The sequence below is a fragment of the Nerophis lumbriciformis genome, linkage group LG15 (genome assembly GCF_033978685.3).
Source record: "Nerophis lumbriciformis linkage group LG15, RoL_Nlum_v2.1, whole genome shotgun sequence".
Classification (NCBI taxonomy): Eukaryota; Metazoa; Chordata; class Actinopteri; order Syngnathiformes; family Syngnathidae; genus Nerophis; species Nerophis lumbriciformis.
Window position 1 is genome coordinate 19,431,581 of NC_084562.2, and position 27,336 is coordinate 19,458,916.

Below are 27,336 nucleotides of genomic sequence, written 5' to 3' on the forward strand. Positions count from 1 at the left end.
ATATTTTCACAAAGATAAAATAAGTCATATTTTTGGTTCATTTAATAGTTAAAACAAATTTACATGATTGCAATCAGTTGACAAAACATTGTCCTTTACAAGTATAAAAGCTTTTTACAAAAATCTACTACTCTGCTTGCATGTCAGCAGACTGAGGTAGATCATGCTGAAATCCTATGTATTGAATGAATAGAGAATCCTTTTGAATCGGGAAAAAAATTGTTTTTGAATCGAGAATCGTGTTGAATTGAAAAAAAAAAATCGATTTTGAATCGAATCGTGACCCCCAAGAATCGATATTGAATCGAATCGTGGGACACCCAAAGATTCACAGCCCTAGTTATTATGTCTGTTTTTTTAAACTTATTTTTTAGTGAAATTCTTATTTTAGTTTGTACTATAACGTTGTATGTCAATGTAAAGAAACATACAATTCGCATGAGACACCATATTACATTTTGTATCGATTTTAGCTGTAATACTAAGGTGTTCCAGTAGGTGGTGGTGTTGTGTTTTGATGGAATTCCTGAATGCAAGCTCTGGGTGGGGTTTTTGTCTTTAACTTAATGATGTATTTAATTTACAGTATAAAATGTGCTTATGTTTATTTTGAACAGGCTTTCAGATAATCCACTCTGTACAATTCCTGTTTACCATTTTCTAACAGAGAAATACAATGATATAGAATGTGTAATAATTAAATACTGTATATATTAGGTGTAGATTCCTTTTTTCAGTAACAATACAGAAATACACGAGGGAGTAAAAAAATACCCACAGAAAATGGTATGTGTACATAATAAATAACACTTTAATTAAATAATACCAATATACAATAAAAAAAAACCTTCAGAAATAAACTCCTACAGAAACAATGAAAATATACATATACAATATATTAAAAATATAATTTTTAATATAGTATGTTTTATTTTTAACCTGTGATTAATCGTCACTATTGATCATTTTAATAATTGAGTAATTTATCGATTCATGTGCTCGCTTAACCAAATAATCTGATAAAACACACTTTATAGCCTCACTGTGTATTTTAGGTAAAATATTTATTATGCAATAATTAATACTTGTTTTGTTTTTCTAAAACATGCATATAATCAACATTAAAATTGCACCTTTAACATGTGTGCATTGATAAAATAATGAAAAGATTAAAACTTTGTCTGTGTATTTAAAGTTGCGGACACGCCACGAAAACATGTTTTTATTGTGTTAGTTAAACTCATTAAATTATTATTCGTAGCAACTGAATAATATATATATATATATATATACATACATATACTGTATATGTATATGTATATATATATATATATATATATATATATATATACATATACGTATATATATACTGTATATATATACATATATATATATATGTATATATATGTATCAAATCAAATCAAATGTATATATGTGTTTATATGTATATGTATGTATATGTATACATATATATATATATATATACACATATATATATATATGTATACATATATATACATATATATATATATATATATATATGTATATATGTGTATATATGTATATGTATATATATATGTATACATATATATGTATATATATATATATATATATATATATATACACATATATATATATATATATATATATATATATATATATATATATATATATATATATATATACACATATATATATATATAACAAAATAAACCAAAATAAATAAATAAATAAATAAATATATATATATATATATATATATATATATATATATATATATATATATATATATATATATATATATATATATAACAAAATAAACCAAAATAAACCTAAGTTTTGATTACACAAATTTGACTTGCAAAAATGGCGCTGATTGCCAAAATGTGAGGGGAAGTTGCTGGCGGTCACAAAGTTGCACATAATTCTCGGAGATCGGTAGAATTTGCATGATTTGGCACGATCTTTACATTTAGGGATTTTATATTGCTTCATATACGGAAACAAATGATATGTTTTTTCCATCTTTTCACGAAGATCTCAGTGCGCTATGTCGACTTTGCTTTGGTGCATTCTGGGCATTTCCAAGGCATCCCCATGTTGGTTCCCATGTCCACGGCAGCAGAGTCGCAGACGAGGATTGTGGGAACGCATTCCAGAGCTTTTGCATCATGTGAAAGTCGGCCGCTGCCCCCTTTGTCACTTTGGAGCTGGGCTGCCAGGAAGGAAAACATGCCAGATTGATCTTGTTTTCTTGTTTTCTTTTTGCTGACAAACAAAAGCTTTGTGCCAAGGTCAAGACCCCCAGGCTGACAAGATTAAGCAATGACACAGTTTAGGTTTTCAATATACAAATTATAGCATTGGAGAACAGTTAGAACATGTCAAGTTCATCACGAATGTGGAAGAATTGTGTTGTGCTGTGCTTACAGGAGAGGGTGCTGTGTCCCAAATAATGCTACCTGACTGCTGACTTCTTTGTTTAATGAGTATTATAAAATAAAGGAAATTTTGCATATAGGAAGCATGTAAAAAAAAAAAAAGAAAAAAAAGAAAAAGGAAACATAATTAAACTAATTAGTTTACTGTCATCTGAATGTCATGGGTTGACGATAGCAACCATGTGGTTTTCCTTAACAGTGGGACAAACAAGACTTTCGCTAGCTGTGTTGTTTTTTTCATTTACACTTAGATTTGTTCAGATAATTCTTATCTTTATTTTATGTATTTATTTTTGATTGGTTTCCCGGTTCAGAAGAGCCAGGGAAGAGTCAGTTTATCATCGTGTGTTCTTTCAAAAGGTAAAAGTGAACACAACATGAAGTCACAACAACATGAAGCCACAACTCCACAACATAAATACACAACACAACAACATGAAGACACATTACCACAACGTAAAGCAGCGACATAACTTTCCGTCACAACACGATTGCAAAAGCCACTGCATATGCAAACAACACAACAACACAACATAAGGCCACAATAAACCTTTTAGAAGTTAGAAAAGTATTTTTTTTCCAATAAAACAAAACAAAACAACAACAACAAAATATTTGTATTTATTTATTATTATTGATTCAAAAAACATTTTAAAACAAATAAATAAAACAATATTTATTTCATAATTACAGGTACATAAAAAAACATTTAATTATTTATTTTATTTATGTTACTGAATACAATCCTTAAAAACAAACAAATAAATACAAATGATAATAATGATTCATAATGATAATTTTAATAATTTGCTGTATTTACTCAAAAATATATAATTTTTTATTTATGTATTTGTTATTTAATTAAAAAAAATACAATATTCCATTTCAATAATTGTTTTATTTATTTAAAAAATATATATATTTTTTGTTTATGTAATTATGTATTTTTTATATTTATTTAATAAAAACAATAAAAAAAGAAAATAAAAAATAGACAATATTTTTAAAATAATTTATATATATATATATATATAAAAGTAGGTCAGATCATGCCTCGCTATCCGTCGGGGGCCCCGTTTTCGTGTGGATAAGGACATGTAAAATGTTTGTTTCATCCATCCATTTTCTACCGCTTATTCCCTTTTGGGGTCCCGGGGGGCGCTGGAGCCTATCTCAGCTACAATCGGGTGGAAGGCGGGGTACACCCTGTGTTTGTTTCATAATTACATAAAACATTTAAATTATTTATTTCATTTATGTTATTAAATAAAAATCATTAAAAACAAACAAATAAATAGAAATAATGATAATAATAATTCATAATGATAATTTTAATAATTTGCGGTATTTATTCAAAAATATATTACTTTTTATTTATGTATTTGTTATTTAATTTAGAAAATATATTATATTCCATTTCAATAATTGTTTTATTTATTTAAAAAAATGTATGATTTTTTGTTTATGTAATCATGTATTTTTTTATATTTATTTAATAAAAACAATAAAAAAATAAATATAATATATTTTTTAAATGATTTCTTTATATATATATATATATATATATATATATATATATATATATATATATATATATATATATATATATATATATATATATATATATATATATATATATATAAAGGAGGTCAGATCATGCCTCGCTATCCGTCGGGGGCCCTGTTTTTGTGTGGATAAGGACATGTAAAATGTCAATAAATGAAGGACAGAGGGCACTTCATATGAAATTTTACAGCAAACATTCCTAGCCGCTTCCAGCTCTGTCACTGATAAGAAGACAAAAGCAAATTCTCCAGAACATTCTACTGTAACTGTCCCAGTGCGGGCAGTCGTACTGGTTTTTATCTCCAGTCGGAAATGTTTGAAAATGTTGTCAAACTTAACACGTGATTAATCAAAACAATCAAATTAATCATGTATGAACACAGATTAATCACGTATATAATTTGGAGCTCACATGCTCCTTTACCTTAACAATAAGTTCAAGAACGATATCTTAAAGATGAGTGAGGAGATGCTAACGGGTGGCAAATTTTGCTTCAAAATACATCTTGGTGGGAGTTTAGATAAAACCAAGGTGGTTTGCATTTCAGCACGACACTTTTAAAATCGCATCTAAAAGCAAAACATGCAAACCAAGCAGTCGACGACAAACAACGTGCACACCAATGTTGTCAATAGGGGAACAACAGATGCGTTAAGTCAGGGGTTCTTAACCTTTTTGATTCCGGGGCCTAACTTTTCCTGGGGCCCACTCCAATATTGAAACGGAATCAGTAAATTTACTCTGATTTTAGTTGTATTCAAAAACTTTATCCAAAAATACTAATCAAATATACTGCAAAACAAGGGGCTCACAAAAACTAATGAAATCTGAATGTACATATAACTAGATAATATGAAATAATAGCAATATATATGTGCTTAAAAAACTGTCAATAAAATTCAAGCGCAAATGAAAGTACAGCTTTACCACTTTAGTCATCATTTTTTGCGCCTAAGAAACTAAATCTAGCTTCGGACTTCTTCTGTTTGATATTGTCATTACTGCCACAAGTGGTGGAACATTGTATTACAACTGAGTACGGCTGCGGCCTATACGGACCTGTAGGGGGCGTTATGGTAAAAAAAATACTGCATTAAGCAAACCCTTTGCACGGGGGTCATCAACCCGCGGCTCTCGAGCCGCATGCGGCTCTTTAGCGCCGCCTGAGTGGCTCCCTGGAGCATTTTTAAAAAAAGATTGAAAATGGAAAAAGATGGGGGAAATTTAGTTTGTTTTAGTATGTTTTTTGTTTGAGGACAAACACAACACAAACCTTCCCAATTGTTAGAAAGCCCACTGTTTAATATGAGTATTCGGTGAACATCATTTTGTCCTACTAATTTTGGCGGTTCTTGAACTCACCGTAGTGTGGACTTTGACGCAACAGTTTGTTTACATGTAAAATCTTCCACTCCTTCTTTGTGTCATTTTGTCCACCAAATGTTTTATGCTGTGCGTGAATGCACAAAGGTGTGCTTGGTTTATTTATATATATATATATATCAGTATTGTACCGTATTGAATAAAATATTTAAAACAATACTAGTATATATATATATATATATATATATATATATATATATATATATATATATATATATATATATATATGCATATGTATATATATATATTAGTATTGTTTTAAATATTTTATTCAGTTTTATTTAGTTTATTTTTATTTTTATATATATATATATATATATATATATATATATATATATATATATAGTATTGTTTTAAATATTTTATTCAGTTTTATTTAGTTTAGTTTTAGTTTTATATATATAAATATATATATATATATATATATATATATATATATATATATATATATATATATATATATATATATATATATATACATATTAGTATTGTTTTAAATATTTTATTCAGTGTTGCTGTACCGCTGTGTATATATATATATATATATATATATATATATATATATATATATATATATATATATATATATATATATATATGATTCGACAGCACTTGTCTTAATAATGTTAAATGTGTTATTTTGCACAAAATAAAAAAAAAATAAAAAAAATATTTTGTTTTAGTACAAAACATGCATCAAATTAAATTCAAGTTTAATAAAAAAAAAGAAAAAAAAGTATAACAAGCATTTCAATTAAAAAGTGTTCAGTTTGCCTGATAATCAGCCATTGGACACAATTGTCCATATAATGTGGGCATAATAACATGAATAAAAATAATGATAAATGCAATGATGTTGCTTTCCGCCCGATTGTAGCTGAGATAGGCTCCAGCGCCCCCCGCGACCCCAAAGGGAATAAGCGGTAGGAAATGGATGGATGGATGGCAATGATGTTGCATATTGTTTGCAATTTGCACTAAATGCATAATTTATATTACAACGATACTCCCCTAGGGGGACCCCTTGCATGATTCCTCATATCACTTTCTTCTTCTTTTTTTTTTTTTTGCAAGGCGAACATAGTAATAGTAAGAGGAGTACTATTCCCTTTTTTATAATCCTATTTGGGTCACAGATGTACTATTGATTGACTAAAGGAAATGTGCAGTGGAGGTGTGTGTGTGTGTGTGTGTGTGTGTATGTGTGTGTGTGTGTGTGTGTGTGTGTGTGTGTGTGTGTGTGTGTGTGTGTGTGTGTGTGTGTGTGTGTGTGTTCTTGTATTTCTACCCTTCTTGAGACATCAAGAAGGAAAAGTACCTTCCATATGAGGAGGTGTGAACAAGTTAGGACATAAATCTAGGTCCCAATAAGGAAAACCATTGCATCTAATAGAGAATGTCTCATTTGCACCCCTGGTGGTGAAATCTATCAAAATTAGGGTGATGCCAAAAAGGAGGAATTTTTCAAATTGACTGTGCGTTGGTTATAAAAGTGCTCCCCCTCTGATCAACATATGAAAAAACAAGTGTGTGCAAGAAATAGAAATGCGCCCCCTTTGGCCAAAATTAATTTAAAAAAAATAATAATAAATATGTATATAGAGACATACTGTAATAACTTGAAGTAAATAATGAAGATTAAAAAACAATTACTAAAAAATATATAAAAATTAACTAAAAGCAGTCTTTTTTTCACAATGTGTCGACTTTTTTCTTATAGAATTGGGAACAATTTCTCATAATCTTTCTGTTTCTCTAATAGTGCAATATTTTCTTGTAAAATGATTACTTTTTAATGTAAAATTCTTACTTTTTAATGCAAAATGGTGACGTTTGTCATATAAAATTCTGACTTTTATCACAATATTGCCAATTTTTTGGTTTTTCTTGTAAAATAGTGACATTTTTTTGAGTAAAATAATGACTTTTGTCACAATTTTTGCCAAGTATAACTCCGATTATGATTATATTGCCAACATTTTTCTTATAAAATTGTGACTTGTGTCGAGTAAAATTACGACTCTTTTCATCAAATAGCCAAAATGTTAAGCTTTGCTTGTGAAATTGCGACTGTTATTGAGTAAAATTCCAGCTTTTATCATAATATTGCACAAATGTTCAGTTTTTCTTGTTACATTTTGACTTGCGTCGAGTAAAATGACGACTTTTATTATAACACCGCCAAAATTCAAAGTTTTTCTTGTGAAATTGTGACCTTTTTTTTTGGGTGAAATTCCAACTAATTTTTCACAACATGCTTTTTTATTTTTGCATAGTATGTATATGTTATTAATGTTGTAAATACAAATCTGTATATATCTAGAAAGGGTGGTCTTAAGAGGTAGGCATTTTTCAGAGGTCTCATAAAGGGAAGAAATACAAGAATGTGTGTGTGTGTGTGTGTGTGTGTGTGTGTGTGTGTGGGAGAGGAGGGGTTAAAAAGCGGGAGGGTATAGATTGCAGTGGGAGCCCTGGTGGGCCAGGGTGGATTGTGATAGCGACAGATGTCTGAGGGCCACTCCTCCTCCTCACTAGTCGCACTCTGCACCTCGGAGAGCCTGCAGCTGTCACTCGCAAGGCTTTCAACCCCATTATCATCATTCTTCCAGCCCGTCTGCGAAACTCTCAAATACAGGTTGGTCACATTTCTGCTTTTTTTTCCCTTCCACATTGCGGTTAAAAGGCGTTGAGGTTTTTTTTTTCCCCTTAAGAAAGAAAGTAAGAAATAAGTGCATCTGCAGCTTTCCTATTGTTCTCCATTTTTTCCTCCAAATTATGCAAATATGTGTGCATTCAATAATAAAGGCAGCAATTTCATTTATGTCTGTTGATCCCTTGTCCCCTTTGCATGGCATAGTGGTGTTCTTTGTAAGTGTGTAAGGTCTGATTTTTTAAATATTCCTTTTGAATTAAAAAATGGGGCTAAAGAGAAACTAAAGTCCACAAGTTGCTGCTCGGTTTAAGGAAACAAAACAACGAACAAGATCGTTTTTTTCCCCCAGGAGACATTTTTTTCCCTGTCGTTGTTCAATGCCGGTGAACAAAAAAGAGCAGAGGAGCTCAGGGAGTGGGTGGGTTGAGGTGGGGGATGGACACTGGTTGGAAAGTGCACAGTCTTATCTTCTAGCCTTCGGAGTCTGCAAGCTTTCAGTTTGTGGTAGTAAAACCCGTTTTTCCCTTCCAGTAAGTATTCGTGGTAGTGATGGCGACTCCTTTCTTTTGTTAGCGGCGAGCACATGCTGCTCCTTTTCTAATATGCTCATCTCCCTGATGTTTCTAAGGAGCCTCGGTTGAATTAAAAATGAAATATATCAAGTTGTCTAATGATGAGGTTGAACAGCATCAGAAACCAACGCTGGCTGGGGGTAGCAGTTTTTTTTTCTTCTTTCAGTTTTACCGTAATGGCGTACGGGAGAATCCGTGTAGACCATTCATAGGCGGATTTGCAGCCTATCCCAGCATGATGATGATGTGTGGCCACAGTGTGGCTTGATTGGTTCACTGCAGCACTATGGACAGTTCCCTGGTTTTTTTCACGTTGGTGCCCGTACCCTATTGCCGCCTTGGCCCGGGGGTCTGCTTGAAGACAGGGGGGTTAGTGGTGGGCATACTTTATCCGGGTACCGAAAAAGTTGAAGGATGAGGGACACATTTTGTGCATTAAATCCGATGTAATGGTCAGTCGATGCTAAGCTATCTAAAGAAAACGTTAAACTCTTAGTTTTGTGAAATTTGTATAAAAAAACCCTACTAATTAAAGCTTCAAAACAGTTACATTATTTAATCGCTATTAATCGCATTTTCTCCAAGGTTAACTCGTAATTAATCTGGATTAATCGCTTATTATCCGGGTACCGAAAAAGTTGAAGAATGAGGGACACATTTTGTGCATTAAATCCGATGTAATGGTCAGTCGATGCTAAGCTATCTAAAGAAAACGTTAATGTCTTAGCGTTGTGAAATTTGTGTAAAAAAACCTAAAGATTCAAAACGGTCACAATATTTAAACACGATTAATCGGATTTTCTCCATAGTTAACTCGTAATTAATCTCGATTAATCACATTTTATCCAAGCATCGTAAAAGTAAAAGGATGAGGGACACATTTTGTGCATTAAATCCGATGTAATGGTCAGTCGATGCTAAGCTATCTAAAGAAAACGTTAAACTCTTAGTTTTGTGAAATTTGTATAAAAAAAACCTACTAATTAAAGCTTCAAAACAGTTACGATATTTAATCGGGATTAATCGCATTTTCTCCAAGGTTAACTCGTAATTAATCTGGATTAATCGCATATTATCCGGGTACCGAAAAAGTTGAAGGATGAGGCACACATTTTGTGCATTAAATCCGATGTAATGGTCAGTCGATGCTAAGCTATCTAAAGAAAACGTTAATGTCTTAGCGTTGTGAAATTTGTGTAAAAAAACCTAAAGATTCAAAACGGTCACAATATTTAAACACGATTAATCGGATTTTCTCCATAGTTAACTCGTAATTAATCTCGATTAATAACATTTTATCCGAGCATCGTAAAAGTTGAAGGATGAAGGACACATTTTGTGCATTAAATCCGATGTAATGGTCAGTCGATGCTAAGCTATCTAAAGAAAACGTTAAACGCTTAGTTTTGTGAAATTTGTATAAAAAAAACCTACTAATTAAAGCTTCAAAACAGTTACATTATTTAATCGGGATTAATCGCATTTTCTCCAAGGTTAACTCGTAATTAATCTGGATTAATCGCATATTATCCGGGTACCGAAAAAATTGAAGGATGAGGCACACATTTTGTGCATTAAATCCGATGTAATGGTCAGTCGGTGTTAAGCTATCTAAAGAAAATGTTAATGTCTTAGCGTTGTGAAATTTGTGTAAAAAAAACCTAAAGATTCAAAACGGTCACGATATTTAATCGCATTTTCTCCATAGTTAATTCCTAAATAATCTCGATTAATCACATTTTATCCCGGTACCGAAAAAGTTGAAGGATGAGGCACACATTTTGTGCATTAAATCCGATGTAATGGTCAGTCGATGTTAAGCTATCTAAAGAAAACGTTAATGTCTTAGCGTTGTGAAATTTGTGTAAAAAAACCTAAAGATTCAAAACGGTCACAATATTTAATCACGATTAATCGGATTTTCTCCATAGTTAACTCGTAATTAATCTTGATTAATAACATTTTATCTAAGCATCGTAAAAGTTGAAGGATGAGGGACACATTTTGTGCATTAAATCCGATGTAATTGTCAGTCGATGCTAAGCTATCTAAAGAAAACGTTAAACTCTTAGTTTTGTGAAATTTGTATAAAAAAAAACTACTAATTAAAGCTTCAAAACAGTTACATTATTTAATCGCGATTAATCGCATTTTCTCCAAGGTTAACTCGTAATTAATCTGGATTAATCGCATATTTTCCGGGTACCGAAAAAGTTGAAGGATGAGGCACACATTTTGTGCATTAAATCCGATGTAATGGTCAGTCGATGTTAAGCTATCTAAAGAAAATGTTAATGTCTTAGCGTTGTGAAATTTGTGTAAAAAAACCTAAAGATTCAAAACGGTCACAATATTTAATCACGATTAATTGGATTTTCTCCATAGTTAACTCGTAATTAATCTCGATTAATAACATTTTATCCAAGCATCGTAAAAGTTGAAGGATGAGGGACACATTTTGTGCATTAAATCCGATGTAATGGTCAGTCGATGCTAAGCTATCTAAAGAAAACGTTAAACTCTTAGTTTTGTGAAATTTGTATGAAAAAAACCTACTAATTAAAGCTTCAAAACAGTTACATTATTTAATCGGGATTAATCGCATTTTCTCCAAGGTTAACTCGTAATTAATCTGGATTAATCGCATATTATCCGGGTACCAAAAAAGTTGAAGGATGAGGCACACATTTTGTGCATAAAATCCGATGTAATGGTCAGTCGATGTTAAGCTATCTAAAGAAAACGTTAAACTCTTAGTTTTGTGAAATTTGTATAAAAAAAAACTACTACTTAAAGCTTCAAAACAGTTACATTATTTAATCGCGATTAATCGCATTTTCTCCAAGGTTAACTCGTAATTAATCTGGATTAATCGCATATTATCCGGGACCGAAAAAGTTGAAGGATGAGGCACACATTTTGTGCATTAAATCCGATGTAATGGTCAGTCGATGTTAAGCTATCTAAAGAAAATGTTAATGTCTTAGCGTTGTGAAATTTGTGTAAAAAAACCTAAAGATTCAAAACGGTCACAATATTTAATCACGATTAATCGGATTTTCTCCATAGTTAACTCGTAATTAATCTCGATTAATAGCATTTTATCCAAGCATCGTAAAAGTTGAAGGATGAGGCATACATTTTGTGCATTAAATCCGATGTAATGGTCAGTCGATGTTAAGCTATCTAAAGAAAATGTTAATATCTTAGTGTTGTGAAATTTGTGTAAAAAAACCTAAAGATTCAAAACGGTCCCGATATTTAATCGCATTTTCTCCATAGTTAATTCCTAAATAATCTCGATTAATCACATTTTATCCGGGTACCGAAAAAGTTGAAGGATGAGGGAAAACATTTTGTGCATTAAATCCGATGTAATTGTCAGTCGATGCTAAGCTATCTAAAGAAAACGTCTTAGCTTTGTGAAATTTGTGTAAAAAAACCTAAAGATTCAAAACGGTTACAATATTTAATCGCGATTAATCGCATTTTCTCCATAGTTAACTCGTAGTTAATCTCGATTAATCACATTTTGTCTGTAGTTAACCATAAAAAATGAAGGATGAGGGACACATTTTGTGCATCCGATGTTATTGTCAGTCGATGATAAGCTAGCTAAAGAAAACGTTAACGTCTTAGATTTCTGAAGTTTGTATAAAAAAAACCTAGCTTCAAAACGATTACAATATTTAATCGTGATTAATCACATTTTCTCCATTGTTTACCCATAATTAATCACGATTAATAACATTTTGTCTGTAGTGAACTCGTAATGAATTATGATTAATCACGTTTTACACCGACACATTTTGTGCATTAAATCCGATGTAATTTTCAGTCAATGCTAAGCTATCTAAAGAAAACGCTAACGTCTTAGATTTGTGAAATTTGTGAGAAAAAAAACTACAAATTAAAGCTTCAAAACAGTTACACTATTTAAACGCGATTAATCGCATTTTCTCCATAGTTAATTCCTAAATAATCTTGATTAATCACATTTTATCCGGGTACCGAAAAAGTTGAAGGATGAGGGACACATTTTGTGCATTAAATTTGATGTAATGGTCAGTCGATGCTGAGCTATCTAAAGAAAACGTTAACGTCTTAGCTGTGTGAAATTTGAGTAAAAAAAACCTACTAAATAAAGCTTCAAAAGGGTTGCAATATTTAATCGCGATTAATCGCATTTTCTCCAGAGTTAATTCCTAAATTATCTCGATTAATCATATTTTATCCGGGTACCGAAGAAGTTGAGGGTGAAGGACACATTTTGTGCATTAAATCCGATGAAATGCTCAGTCGATGCTAAGCTGTCTAAAGAAAACGTCTTAGCTTTGTGAAATTTGTGTAAAAAAACCTAAGGCTTCAAAATGGTTACAATATTTAATCGCGATTGATTGCATTTTCTCCGTAGTTAACTCGTAATTAACATCCATTAATCACATTTTATCCGGATACCAAAAAAGTTGAAGGATGAAGGACACATTTTGTGCATTAAATCCGATGTAATGGTCAGTCAATGTTAAGCTATCTAAAGAAAACGTTAACGTCTTAGCTTTGTGAAATTTGTGCAAAAAAAACCTAAAGATTCAAAACGGTTACAATATTTAATCACGATTAATCGCATTTTCTCCATAGTTAACTTGTCATTAATTTCGATTAATCACATTTTATCCAGGTACCAAAAAAGTTGAAGGATGAGGGACACATTTTGTGCATTAAATCTGATGTAATGGTCAGTCGATGCTAAGCTGTCTAAAGAGAACGTCTTAGCTTTGTGAAATTTGTGTAAAAAAACCTAAAGATTCAAAACGGTTACAATATTTATTCGCGATTAATCACATTTTCTCCATAGTTAACTCGTAGTTAATCTCGATTAATCACATTTTATCCGGGTACCATAAAAAATGAAGGATGAGGGATACATTTTGTGCATTAAATCCGATGTAATGGTCAGTCGATGCTAAGCTATCTAAAGAAAACGTTAACCTCTTAGTTTTGTGAAATTTGTGTAAAAAAAACAACCTACTAATTAAAGCTTCAAAGCAGTTACAATATTTAATTGCGATTAGTCAAATTTTCTCCATTGTTAACGTATAATTAATTGCGATTAATCACATTTTCTCCACAGTTAAATCGTAATTAATCTCGATTAATCACATTTTATCCGGGTACCGAAAATGTAGAAGTATGAGGGACACATTTTGTGCATTAAATTCGATGTAATGGTCAGTCAATGCTAAGCTATCTAAAAAAAACATTAACCTCTTAACTTTGTGAAATTTGTGTAAAAAAAACCCTACTCAATAAAGCTTCAAAACAGTTAGAATATTTAATCGCGATTAATCACATTTTCTCTATTGTTAACCCATAAATAATCACGATTAATAACATTCTGTCCGTAGTTAACTTGTAATTATTCACAATTAATCACATTTTATCCAGGTACCGAAAAAGTTGAAGGATAAGGGGCAGGTTTTGTGCATTAAATCCGATGTAATGGTCAGTCGATGTTAAATCCAATGTAATGGTCAGTCGATGCTAAGCTATCTAAAGAAAACGTTAATGTCTTAGCTTTGTGAAATTTGTGTAAAAAAAATTAAAGATTCAAAACTGTTACAATATTTAATCGCGATTAATCATATTTTCTCCATAGTTAACTGGTAATTAATCTCGATTAATCACATTTTAACCGGGTAACCAAAAAGTTGAAAGATAAAGGACATATTTTGTGCATCAAATCCGATATAATGGTCAGTCGATGCTAAGCTATCTAAAGAAAACATTAACCTCTTAGCTTTGTGAAATTTGTGTAATAAAAAACTACTATATAAAGCTACAAAACGGTTACAATAATAAATTGCTATTAATTGCATTTCTCCCTGGTTAACTCATAATTAATCATGATTAATACAATTTTGTCCGTAGGTAACTCGTAAGTAATCGTGATTGTCACTCTTTCACTTGTAATCAATCACGATTAATCGTTAAAAAACATCCTTGAGAAGTCTACATTAGCCTATGCCTAGGCTGATAACAAATTTTACTGGACGATATATTGTCACAGAAATTATTACTAATAAATAAAATTATTGTCAGCATTATTCTGAGACCACTAAAATCATCATATTACGGTATTAGAGCTGCAACGATTATTCGATTAAATCAATAATTCAATTAAAAGAAATCTTCAATTTATATTATTTTGCTTTGAATGTTTGTTTAATGAGTGTATTTGATACAAATGGAGTGCCCTTTATATATATATATATATATATATATATATATATATATATATATATATATATATATATATATATATATATATATACATATATGTACAGTACAGGCCAAAAGTGTGGACACACCTGCTCATTCACAACACAACTGATGGTCCCAACCCCATTGATAAAGCGAGAAATTCCACTAATCAACCCTGTGAGGTGAAAACCATATCAGGTGACTACCTCTTGAAGCTCATCGAGAGAATGCCAAGAGTGTGCGAAAAAGTAATCAGAGCAAAGGGTGGCTATTTTGAGGAAACTCGAATATAAAACATGTTTTCAGTTATTTCACCTTTTTCTGTTAAGTAAATAACTCCACATGTGTTCATTCATAGTTTTGATGCCTTCAGTGACAATCCCAAGGTTACTGTGGTTTATCCGTTAGAAAGTGCTCAATACCGGGGTAGAGCGGAATATTCGATAGACCAGGAAAAAACACGGAGGCTATGTCATCCCTACAATCCCGTTTCGCAGGTTTCCCTGCTCTTCAGGGGATTTTCCCTGAAGAAAATCCCCTGAAGAGCAGGGAAACCTGCAAAACAGGCTTGTAGGGATGACATAACCTCCGTGTTTTTACCTGACCTATAGAATACACACACACACATATATATATATATATATATATATATATATATATATATATATATATATATATATATATATATATACACATAATTAAGAATGTATATAATTGGAGATTAAGAGTATGTGAAAGTTTTTTACTTCCGTGACAACCTCCTTCAAGTTTGGTAATCAATCAGAAATATCAAGCAGCTAAAATGTGCCAATCATAAATATGTGTGGAGATAGTGTTTTGCATGTCATGCTTTAAATGGATGTAATTCAGAATTTTTTTAATGGTGCATGGATGTTTTTTATAATATCCACAAATTGTGTTATATTGTGTCATATATGTTGGCATTTTGTTGTGGTTCGATTTTTTTTTTTTTGTTGCACCATGACTAGGGAAGGTTATGTGCATTGGGTTATACAAGTTATAGTTGGGACGGTATAGCTCAGTTGGTAGAGCGGCCGTGCCAGCAACTTGAGGGTTGCAGGTTCGATCCCCGCTTCCGCCATCCTAGTCACTGCCGTTGTGTCCTTGGGCAAGACACTTTACCCACCTGCTCCCAGTGCCACCCACACTGGTTTAAATGTAACTTAGATATTGGGTTTCACAATGTAAAGCGCTTTGAGTCACTTGAGAAAAAGCGCTATATAAATAAACTCGCACTCACTCACAAGTAAATGCTGCGCTTGATTCCATTTAAAGAATAAGTTGTCGCAGACCTAAATCACTCATGCTTTGTAATGAATTTAAATGGGTGTAATTCTAAAAAAAATTAATGGTACATGAACGTTTTTATAATATTATATTGTGTCATGTGTGAGACCATGTCTGTTGGCATTATGTGTTGGTTCGATTTTTTTTTTTTTTTTTTTGCACCATGACTAGGGAAGGTTATGTGCATTGGGTTGTATAAGTAGATGCTGCACTTGATTTCATTCAAACAATAAGTTGTCGCAGCCCTAGATCACTCACGCTGCCCACAAGCCGACAACAGATCAGTAGCATGTAAAATAGCTGTTAAATTGACTTGAAATCTCCCTATGGCCAGATTACTTTTTAAACTCATGACCTCTCGCAGGCATGTTCAATTTGGCCCACGGCCTGTGGTTTGGACACCCCTGTTATATCTCAGTAATAATGAATCATTTTGTTTTTAGAACATACCAAGAGTCAACAATAAACAAGCCGCGTACCATAAATGGTCCGTGGACCACAATTGGACCATTTATGGTCCGCATCTTGTTGGATGCTTTGAATACTCTTTGTTTAAATCGTGCTTGCCAGATTGCGTCATCAAATAGGCATATTCTTACCAACTACATCAATCCTCATTACAAAGAGGATCAAGACGATCTTTGGATAAATATTTTTAATCATGAAAACTTCTCCAAACTCAGCTGAGAGACAGCCTGTCCAATGGAACAAAACATAGTTCTCCTTTTTCTTTACTCTGAGAGGAAGTCCGATTGTGTTGCAATGTGTGTCTGTCCTTTGTTCAGTACATCCTCATTTTGTTCAATTCAAAGAAAAGTGTGTATCCCCCGATGAATATTCATTAAGCATACCGTATATGTTGGTATCACCATGATTGTACAACCAGTTTGGCCTTTTTGTGCTATATTGTACTAGTCCAGACTGAATATTATCAACATACTTGTTGTCATACAATGATTTTTCTTCTAAAATTAAAAAAATGCAACGCTGTTCTGATAAATTGTCTATACTTTGGTTTATTCTATTCAAGTAAAGCTCATTAAATGTGTTGAAAACTAATCTTTTTGAAGACAGACCTTTGGTAATGTCCTAACTATGTCACAAAACCAAGTTCCTGTTTGTGATGACCTTTTAGCATCTGGTTCCATTTTGTGTGTTCCTCAAACTGAAGCGTAACATAAAAAACAAATAAACATTACATGTATTGTAACGTTTCAGTTTTAAGCACAGAGCAAACGTGACTTGTGTCATGCTTCTCTGGTCATGAGTCTTATATCAAGAGGAACCTGGGTTTCAACTCATGTCAGTCAGGTTAAATTAAATAACCTAATTTGACAGTGGAAATGAATGTTGTTATCCATGTCGTGCTCCAGAGTTGTTGAATTAAGATCGAATTAAGACATCTTCCAATGTTATCCAGTTTCCTAATCGTTGTCACCTCTTCTTACAGGTTACACCATGGGAGGGAAACTGAGCAAGAAGAAGAAGGGTTATGACGTGAGCGACCCCAAAGAGAAGAAGGATGATGCTGCGGCAACAACTGCAACTGAGGAATCCGGCAATGTGGAGGATGCGGCACCGCCGGCAGAAGCTCAGGTGACAACAGAATCGGGAAACGTAGAAGAAGAGGCCGTGGGCTCAGCTGTGGCAGCAGTAACTGAAGCAGAGAAAGCTCCAGAAGAGCCTACATCTGCACCGCCTGAAGAACAAGCAGAAGCTGTTGCAGTACAAGTCACAGAAGAATCAGTCCAAGAAGAATCAGCCTCAGTCAAGGCAGAATCAGCTCCAGTTCCTGAAGAACCAGTCGCAGTCAAGGCAGAATCAGCTCCAGTTCCTGAAGAACCAGTCGCAGTCAAGGCAGAAACAGCTCCAGTTGTTGAAGAAACAGTCGCAGTCAAGGAAGAAGCCGCTTTGGTACCGGAAGAGTCAGTAACTGTCAAAGAAGAAGTAGGTCCAGTACTAGAAGAACCAGTGGCAGTCAAAGATGAGGCAGCTCCAGTACCAGAAGAACAACCTTCGGTCAAAGAAGAAGCTGCTTCTGTATCTGACGAACCAGTCACAGTCAAAGAAGCAATAGCAACAGAAGAAGAGGTTACAACCGCATCAACAGAAGTGGCACTAGAAGCGCCAGGGGAAGCGGCTTCTATACCGGAGGAACCAATAGCAGTCCCAGAGGAAGAAGCACCAATAGTCTGTTGCTCCGCTGTACCAACTGAGGCGGAACCAGAGTCTGCAGCTTCTAGAGCAGAAGAACCTGTCAAAGAACCAGAGGTTATTCCTGCCAGTCCAGAGGAGGCCCCCAAAGAGCCAGAACCTAGTCCAGTGACTGTTACTGAGCCAGAGGTCGTTGAACCAGTCGCTGAGCCAGTTCCAGAGCAAGATAAAATCCTTGCGTCTGAACCGGAGCCGGTCACAGAGTCTGAGCCAGAACCAGAACCAGAAAATAAGGTTGACGCAGATGAACCTGAGGATCAAGGTCAAGAAGATGAGCCTGAACCAACGGTAACCATGGATGGACTTGAGATTGTGGATGCCGAGGAGGTCCAAAACGAACAGCTGCCTTCAGAGGAGGAATCAGCTGCAGGGGGAGATTCTTGCACTGAAGTTGAACCAGAAGTAGCACCACCCGATGTGGTTGCGGAGGTTTCCGTGACAGAGGTGCCTTGCCCAGAGAGTGCGGTCAAAACACCAATGGAAAATGGTAATATTGAGGATGTGGTGGAAGTGGCCTCTCTCCCAGTTGTGAACGGAGAGTGTGCACACCCAGAAGGATGCGTTAATGGTATCGAAAAGTCAGTGGAGTCGCCTGTCAAGAAGCCCGGCGACTTTGAACTGAAAATGGACGTTAACCTGAGCGGGGACGTCCCAGAAGCCCCAGAGGACGTCGCCGCCACGGTGGAGTCTCTCAGCACCGAGGTCACCCAGGAAGTGTGATGAAGCCACCGTACTTTTTCAAACTAATGTGAATTTTGACAAATCTCCCAGAGATGCCAGAGAGTCATCAACGTATCGTTAAAAACAACGAGGCTTTCGCGGTAACTCGGGCAATTATGTATTTTGCTTTGAGTCGCCGAAGCGTGATCACGTGACGATTGAGAAAAGCAAAGGTAGATAGCGAGTAAGACGGGAGTGCTGGGGACAGACCTGCAATTTGAGGGGTGAGTGCCGACCACAACACCGCACGGCTGAGTAAAACCATACCGGACAGGCATAAATATGTTATTAATGAATGAAATGATTAACTCTGTCTTTGTTTGTGAGCCCAATTAATACGACTTTCATATATTGTTTCTATTACGATGTGCAGAGGCGTACTTGTTTTTGGCCCTTTATAACAACTGTTGAATTCAAAGTGATTGTTTCTTGAAGAGAGAATAAAAAAAGATTGTTATAGCCCAAAGTGATCTTCTCGTCTTTCCCTGCATTCTCTCTGCATCCAACCCGATTAACCGGATCCGACGCAGGTGTGTTCATTGAGATGGAAAACAAAATAGCGCGGTGAAATAAAGTACTCGCTGACACCGACAAGCCAACATGAGCTGCGATACGGGTCAGGAGTCTGGCTGATTATTCACATGCAGGGAGCAACGTCCTACCAGTGACCGCTCACACTGCAAATATTTTGCTTCATGCAATATGAAAACAATGAAAATCGACCAGGGTTTTCACAATAAAATACTGCAATCCAAATGTACGACAAAACCCAAAACCGGTGAAGTTGGCACCTTGTGTAAATGGTAAATAAAAACAGAATACAATGATTTGCAAATCCTTTTCAACTTATATTCAATTGAATAGACTGCAAAGACAAGATATTTAATGTTCCAACTGAGAAACTTAATTTGTTTTTGCGAATAATTATTAACTTAGCATTTAATGGCAGCTTACAAGTTGGCACAGGGGCATTTGTACCACTGTGTTACATGGCCTTTCCTTCTGTTGGCATTTTGTGTTGGTTCGATTTATTTTTTGTTGTATCATGACTAGGAAAGGTTGTTTGCATTGGGTCATTTAAGTAGTGCTGCGTTTGGTTTTGTTGAAAGCATGATAAGTGGTAAAAAAATAGATGGATGCAATCTCAATATTATTTTACTTCTGTTGGCATTTTGTGTTGGTTCGATTTTGTTTTTTTTGCACCATTACTAGGAAAGGTTGTTTGCATTGGGTCATGATAAGTGGTAGAAAATGGATGGATGGATGAAATCTTAATATTATTTTACTTCTGTTGGCATTTTGTGTTGGTTCGATTTTGTTTTGTTTGCACCATTACTAGGAAAAGTTGTTTGCATTGGGTCATGATAAGTGGTAGAAAATGAATTGATGGATGAAATCTCAATATTGTTTTACTTCTGTTGGCATTTTATGTTGGTTCAATTTCGTTTTTTTCGCACCATGACTAGGAAAGATTGTTTGCATTGGGTCATACAAGTAGTGCTGCGCTTGGTTTTGTTCAAAGCATGATACGTGGTAGAAAATGGATGTATGGATGAAATCTCAATACTATTTTACTTCTGTTGGCATTTTGTGTTGGTTCGATTTTTATTTTTTATTGTTTGCACAATGACTAGTTGTTTGCATTGGGTCATGACAAGTGGTAGAAAATGGACGGATGGATGAAATCTCAATATTATTTTACTTCTGTTGGCATTTGTGTTGGTTCAATTGTGTGTTTTTCGCACCATGACTAGGAAAGGTTGTTTGCATTGGGTCATATAAGTAGTGCTGCGCTTGGTTTCATTCAAAGCATGATAAGTGGTAGAAAATGGATGGATGGATGAAATCTCAACATTGTTTTACTTCTGTTGGCATTTTGTGTTGGTTCGATTTTGTTTGTTTTGCACCATGACTAGGAAAGGTTGTTTGCATTGGGTCATGACAAGTGGTAGAAAATGGATGGATGGATGAAATCTTAATATTATTTTACTTCTGTTGGCATTTTGTGTTGGTTCAATTTTGTTTTTTTCGCACAATGACTAGGAAAGGTTGTTTGCATTAGGTCATATAAGTAGTGCTGCGCTTGGTTTCGTTCAAAGCATGATAAGTGGTAGAAAATGGATGAAATAAATCTCAATATTAGTTTTACTTCTGTTGGCATTTTGTGTTGGTTCAATTTTGTTTTGTTTGCACCATTACTAGGAAAGGTTGTTTGCATTGGGTCATGATAAGTGGTAGAAAATGGATGGATGGATAAATTCTCAATATTATTGTACTTCTGTTGGCATTTTGTGTTGGTTCGATTTTGTTTTTTTCGCACCATGACTAGGAAAGGTTGTTTGCATTGGGTCATATATGTACTGCTGTGCTTAGTTTCGTTCAAAGCATGATAAGTGGTAAAAAAAAAAAAAATGAATGAAATCTCAATATTATTTTACTTCTGTTGGCATTTTGTGTTGGTTCAATTTTGTTTTGTTTGCACCATTACTAGGAAAGGTTGTTTGCATTGGGTCATGATAAGTGGTAGAAAATGGATGGATGGATAAAATCTCAATATTATTTTACTTCTGTTATCATTTTATGTTGGTTCAATTTCGTTTTTTTCGCACCATGACTAGGAAAGGTTGTTTGCATTGGGTCATACAAGTAGTGCTGCGCTTGGTTTCGTTTAAAGCATGATAAGTGGTAGAGAATGGATGGATGGATGAAATCTCAATATTATTTTACTTCTGTTGGCATTTGGTGTTGGTTCGATTTTGTCTTTTTTTTGCACCATTACTAGAAAAGGTTGTTTGTATTGGGTCATATAAGTAGTGCTGCGCTTGGTTTCGTTCAAAGCATGATAAGTGGTAGAAAATGGATGGGTGGATGAAATCTCAATATTGTTTTACTTCTGTTGGCATTTTGTGTTGGTTCAATTTTGTTTTGTTTGCACCATTACTAGGAAAGGTTGTTTGCATTGGGTCATGATAAGTGGTAGACAATGGATGGATAGATAAAATATCATTATTATTTTACTTCTTTTGGCATTTTGTGTTGGTTCGATTTTGTCTTTTTTTGCACCATGACTAGGAAAGGTTGTTTGCATTGGGTCATATAAGTAGTGCTGTGCTTTGATGAGTGGTAGAAAAATGGATGGATGGATAAATTCTCAATATTATTTAACTTCTGTTGGCATTTTGTGTTGGTTGAATTTAGTTTTTTTCGCACCATGACTAGGAAAGGTTGTTTGCATTGGGTCATATAAATACTGGTTGTACTGGTGGCACCACATGATTTTTGCCAAACTCCACCCCACCCAAGAGGACATCTCCAACCCCATTTAATTGTTGTGCTGAATATTTAGGGATCTTTAACAACTAGTCCTATTAAGAATCCTGCTGTGCTTGGTTTCGTTCAAAGCATGATAAGTGGTAAAAAAAAATGGATGAATGAAATCTCAAAATTATTTTACTTCTGTTGGCATTTTGTGTTGGTTCAATTTTATTTTGTTTGCACCATTACTAGGAAAGGTTGTTTGCATTGGGTCATGATAAGTGGTAGAAAATGGATGGACGGATAAAATCTCAATATTATTTTACTTCTGTTATCATTTTGTGTTGGTTCGATTTTGCCTTTTTTTGCACCATGACTAGGAAAGGTTGTTTGCATTGGGTCATGACAAGTGGTAGAAAATGGATGGATGGATAACATCTCAATATTATTTTACTTCTGTTATCATTTTGTGTTGGTTTGATTTTGCCTTTTTTTGCACCATGACTAGGAAAGGTTGTTTGCATTGGGTCATGACAAGTGGTAGAAAATGGATGGATGGATAAAATCTCAATATTATTTTACTTCTGTTATCATTTTGTGTTGGTTTGATTTTGCCTTTTTTTGCACCATGACTAGGAAAGGTTGTTTGCATTGGGTCATGACAAGTGGTAGAAAATGGATGGATGGATAAAATCTCAATATTAATTTACTTCTGTTATCATTTTGTGTTGGTTTGATTTTGCCTTTTTTTGCACCATGACTAGGAAAGGTTGTTTGCATTGGGTCATGACAAGTGGTAGAAAATGGATGGATGGATAAAATCTCAATATTAATTTACTTCTGTTGGCATTTTGTGTTGGTTTGATTGAGATTTTTTGTACTATGACTAGGTAAGGTTTTTTGCATTGGGTCATATAAGTAGTGTTGCGCTTTGATAAGTGGTAGAAAATAGATGGATGGATGAAATATTTTTTTACTTCTGTTGCCATTTTGTGTTGGTTCGATTTAGTTTTTTTTGCACCATGATTAGGAAAGGTTGTTTGCATTGGGTCATATAAGTTGTGCTGTGCTTGCTTTCGTTCAAAGCATGATAAGTGATAAAAAATGGATGGATGAAATCTCCCCGCGACCAGATTCTTTATTAAACTCATGACGTCTCACGGACCAAATTGGACAGTCTTCTGTCAAAAAAAGTACCGAATTTGATATCCATCCTTACTAGTATCATGCAATTGTTTCCCCCGCCCCCCCAATATAAGTGAAACAAGTGTATTGCAGTCCAATTGTTTGCTTATAGTGAGGACGCCATGTTGGTGCTGGCAGCTCACATCTCCACTGGCAGAGATTTAAAGGAGCAAGAATCCTTGCCGGAGAAAATGGAGGGGGGGTTGCTTCAATGATGAAAGGGAGCGCTCTGATTCCTCACACCCTGAAGTCCCTTCCTGACTAAAAAAGGCATTAGAAAGTTCCGAGCTCTTCATTACACGTTCAGAATGCCGCCACGCCCGCCGCTCACACCGTCGTCACAAGTCCAAGGGTCGCGTTCTGTCACGTCCGTGCAAAAAGCCGGCGAAACGAAATTGGTCTTGTGCGTACGGCGAGCGGGTGAGGGGCGGTCGGTCACCCGAGCTTGAACAAACTACCGCGCCGTGGCGGGTTAGCGCGCGGAGGGTGATAGCGATCGCGGAAAAAAACCTCCCCGTGGCTTCTTTCCGGGCCCGTCGACATACCAGCTCTCTCCTGTTCTTAAAAAAATATGCATATTTATGAAAGGAATGTTGTGGAGAGGGCTTGCGAGGAGGGGGAGGCGGGGGTTGAACTTGCTGACTTGTTTTTCCGACTCTCGGTGACTAACAAGTACACGCAATATTCTGATTAAGGCCTGCAGTCGGTTCACAAATAATTCATACTTAAGATTAGGGAGGTTAAGTTTGTGCTGATACAACTTTTTTTTTTTTTAAACGCCTAATACAGTATCGATATTGGAGCTTAGAGTATTGGCCGATACCGATAAATATACTTGTGATCATTCTGTAGGGTGGGATGTTAGCCAAAAGGCTTGATCAAGTAGGTATGAAAAACACCAACCTAATGGCAGATTTATGCATTTGAAGTGTAAGTTAACCTCATGAATGATGCGGACACGTTTGTTACTGGATACTTTCTAATACTTGGTATGTGTGAGTAATATGCAGCTATGGTTGTTTGATACTTGTTCATATTGACAAATGTTGTGCAATATTGTTCAATTAAAGACACTTTCTAGCTTGTGTGCTATTGTGTGCTTAGCTGTTGTGTAGCTGCTTGTCCATATACTAGCCCATAGCCTACCATGTTTTACCTTTTGCAATCCTGTGTGCTCATTGGAGGACATTTAGATGTTAACTGGCTGTACAGTTTTGCACAAGTGCAAAACGATATACATTTTGTATGTAATAAAAAAAAAAATAAGATAATAATTTTAATATTTAATTATGGGACTGCTGCAATGCAAGCAGACCATATTGTTATTTATATTGTTACGCCATCATTTTGTGTTTTTGTCTGATTATAATTATGATAAAAAAATACATCATGCAATGATCTGGAACATTTGAAGTATCAGCATTGAAATGACCGATACTGCCCATGTAACTACTTGGTATCGGATCGATACGCGCATTTGTAGTATCGCCAAAAACTAATGTAAAGTATCCAAACAACAGAAAAATAAGTGATTATTACATTTTAATAATAGTTTAGATGGAACATGTTACAACAGAAAGTAACAGTATATTTGCAAGTAGATAATAATAATAATAATGATAATAATAAAAATGGATTAACAATAGTTTTGAGAAAAGAGCAGCTAAATTAATTAATATTGTTTATTTTAAAACAATTTTTAATACTTTTAAATATTTATTACATATACTTTATATTATATTTCAACCAGATGAGACAATTCCTGAAGGAATTGCATGTGAATACTCCAATGCTGAAGTTGAACGGAAATCCTGGAATTTTTTTTAGAATTGTTGAAGTAGAGCGCACAATTCCCAAACAGGCTGAATATTTTTGAAGTTGGAATAGTTTGAATCAGATGAAAAAGGTGGGAGTTGTGCAACTTTGAAGAATGGCCCATTGATTGCAATGGGAATTTCGGGAATTTTTTTGAAAATGGTAAAAAAAAAACTTCAATCGTCTGAATGAGTTGAAATGGTTGGTGTTGGAATTTTTCAAATTGGTTGAGAAATGTTGAAGTAGTAGCATGTTCAATTGAAAAATGGTATAACGGAATTCCTGGAATTTCGGGAAAACCGGGAAATGTTCCCGAAATTTTACAAACAACTTTTTTTTTTTGGTCCTGATTAAGAGAAATGTTTTGACGGTGGAACGGTTGAAGTGGGTTGAAAAATGTGGAAGGAAACCAGGAATTCTGGAAAATCCTGGAATTTTTTTGAACTTGGAAAAAAGGGTAGTTTAAATTTCTAAGATGGTGGAATGTGTTGAAGGTGGAATTGTTTGAATCGGATGAAAAATGTAAGAATTGTGGAACTTTGAAAAATGTCCCATTCATTTCAATGGAAATTTGATGGAAATGTGGGAATTTCGGGAAAAAGGGAACTTTTTTGGAAAATGTTAAAAGACTTGTGGTCTGAATGAGTTGAAATGGTTGATGTTTGAATGTTTCAACCCGGTCGAGAAATGTTAAAGTAATAACATGTTGAATTGAGAAATGGTATTAAGGAATTCCAGGAATTTCGGGAAAACCGGGAATTTTTCCAGTTCAAAAAACAACTTAGTTTTTTTTTTTGTCCTTTTGTTAAGAGGAATTTTTGGATGGTAGAACGGTTGAAATGGGTTTAAAATGTGGAAAGAGTAGTCAGCCAGAAAAAAAGGTAAAAAAAATGGTTTGAAAAAAAGTGAATTCTGTGAATTCCTGGAATTTTTTGGAACTTGGAAAAAAAGGTAGTTTCAATTTCCAGGATTGTGGTGTTTAAGGTGCAATGGTTTGAATCGGTTGAAAAATGTGGAGATGGTGGAAGTTTGACAAATGGCCAATTCATTTTGAATGGGAAAAATGTCCCAGAAAACCTGGAAAAATATAACAAAGAATAGTTAGAATGTTGAAGAGTTTGAATTTGGTTTGGAACTTGGGAAAGTGTTAGTTGGATGAGTGGAATGTGTTGAAGGTGGAATTGTTTGAATCGGTTGAAAAATGTGCGAATTGTAGAAATGTAAAAAATGGGCAATTCATTTTGAATTGGGCAAATGTCCATGAAAACTGGGAATTCTTGGAAATATGGGAAATTGTTGAAAGAGAGCACACAATTTTGAACAGGCTGAATATTTTGGAGTTGGAACGGTTTGAATCGGATAAAAAATGTGGGAATTGTGGAACTTTGAAAAATGTCCCATTCATTTCAATTGGAATTTGATGAAAATTTGGGAATTTCGGGAAAAGGGGAAATTTTTTTGGGAAAATGTTAAAAGACTTGAATGGTCTGAATGAGTTGAAATGGTTGGTGTTGAAATTTTCAAATCAGTCGAGAAATGTTGAAGCAGTAACATTTTTAATTGAGAAATGGTATTAAGGAATTCCAGGAATTTCGGGAAAATCGGGAATTTTTCCAGTTCAAAAACAACTTAGTTTTTTGGTTCTGATTAAGAGGAATGTTTGGACAGTAAAACAGTTGAAGTGGGTTGAAAAATGTAGAAGGAGTAGTCGCCAGAAAAAAGGGTCAAAAAAGGGTTTGAAAAAAAGGGAATTCTGTGAATTCCTGGAATTTTTTTTAACTTGAAAAATGGTAGTTTCAATTTCCAGGATGGTGGAATGTGTTGAAGGTGGAATTGTTTGAATCGGATAAAAATTGTGGGTATAGTGGAACTTTGAAAAATGTCCCATTAATTTCAATGGGAATTTGATGGAAATTTCGGGAAAAGGGGGAATTTTTTAGGAAAATTTTAAAAGACTTGAAT

The 27,336-nt window shown here is 34.3% G+C and overlaps 2 protein-coding genes across 2 annotated transcripts in view; one reads left to right on the top strand and one right to left on the bottom strand.

Moving 5' to 3' along the window:
• Positions 1-1,882: 1,882 nt before the first annotated feature.
• The window catches only part of nae1 (nedd8 activating enzyme E1 subunit 1), a 115,757-nt gene continuing 90,303 nt past the window's right edge, over positions 1,883-27,336 (bottom strand). The window contains exon 22 of the transcript XR_009816789.2: positions 1,883-2,215. The gene's annotated coding sequence lies outside the window, so the exon portion shown is untranslated. The remainder of the gene's footprint in view (positions 2,216-27,336) is intronic.
• On the top strand, positions 7,860-19,585 carry LOC133615886 (uncharacterized). The gene is made up of 2 exons (XM_061974753.1): positions 7,860-8,026; positions 17,636-19,585. The coding sequence occupies exon 2, from the start codon at positions 17,644-17,646 to the stop codon at positions 19,117-19,119; it is 1,476 nt and encodes a 491-aa protein (XP_061830737.1). The 5' UTR covers positions 7,860-8,026; positions 17,636-17,643; the 3' UTR covers positions 19,120-19,585.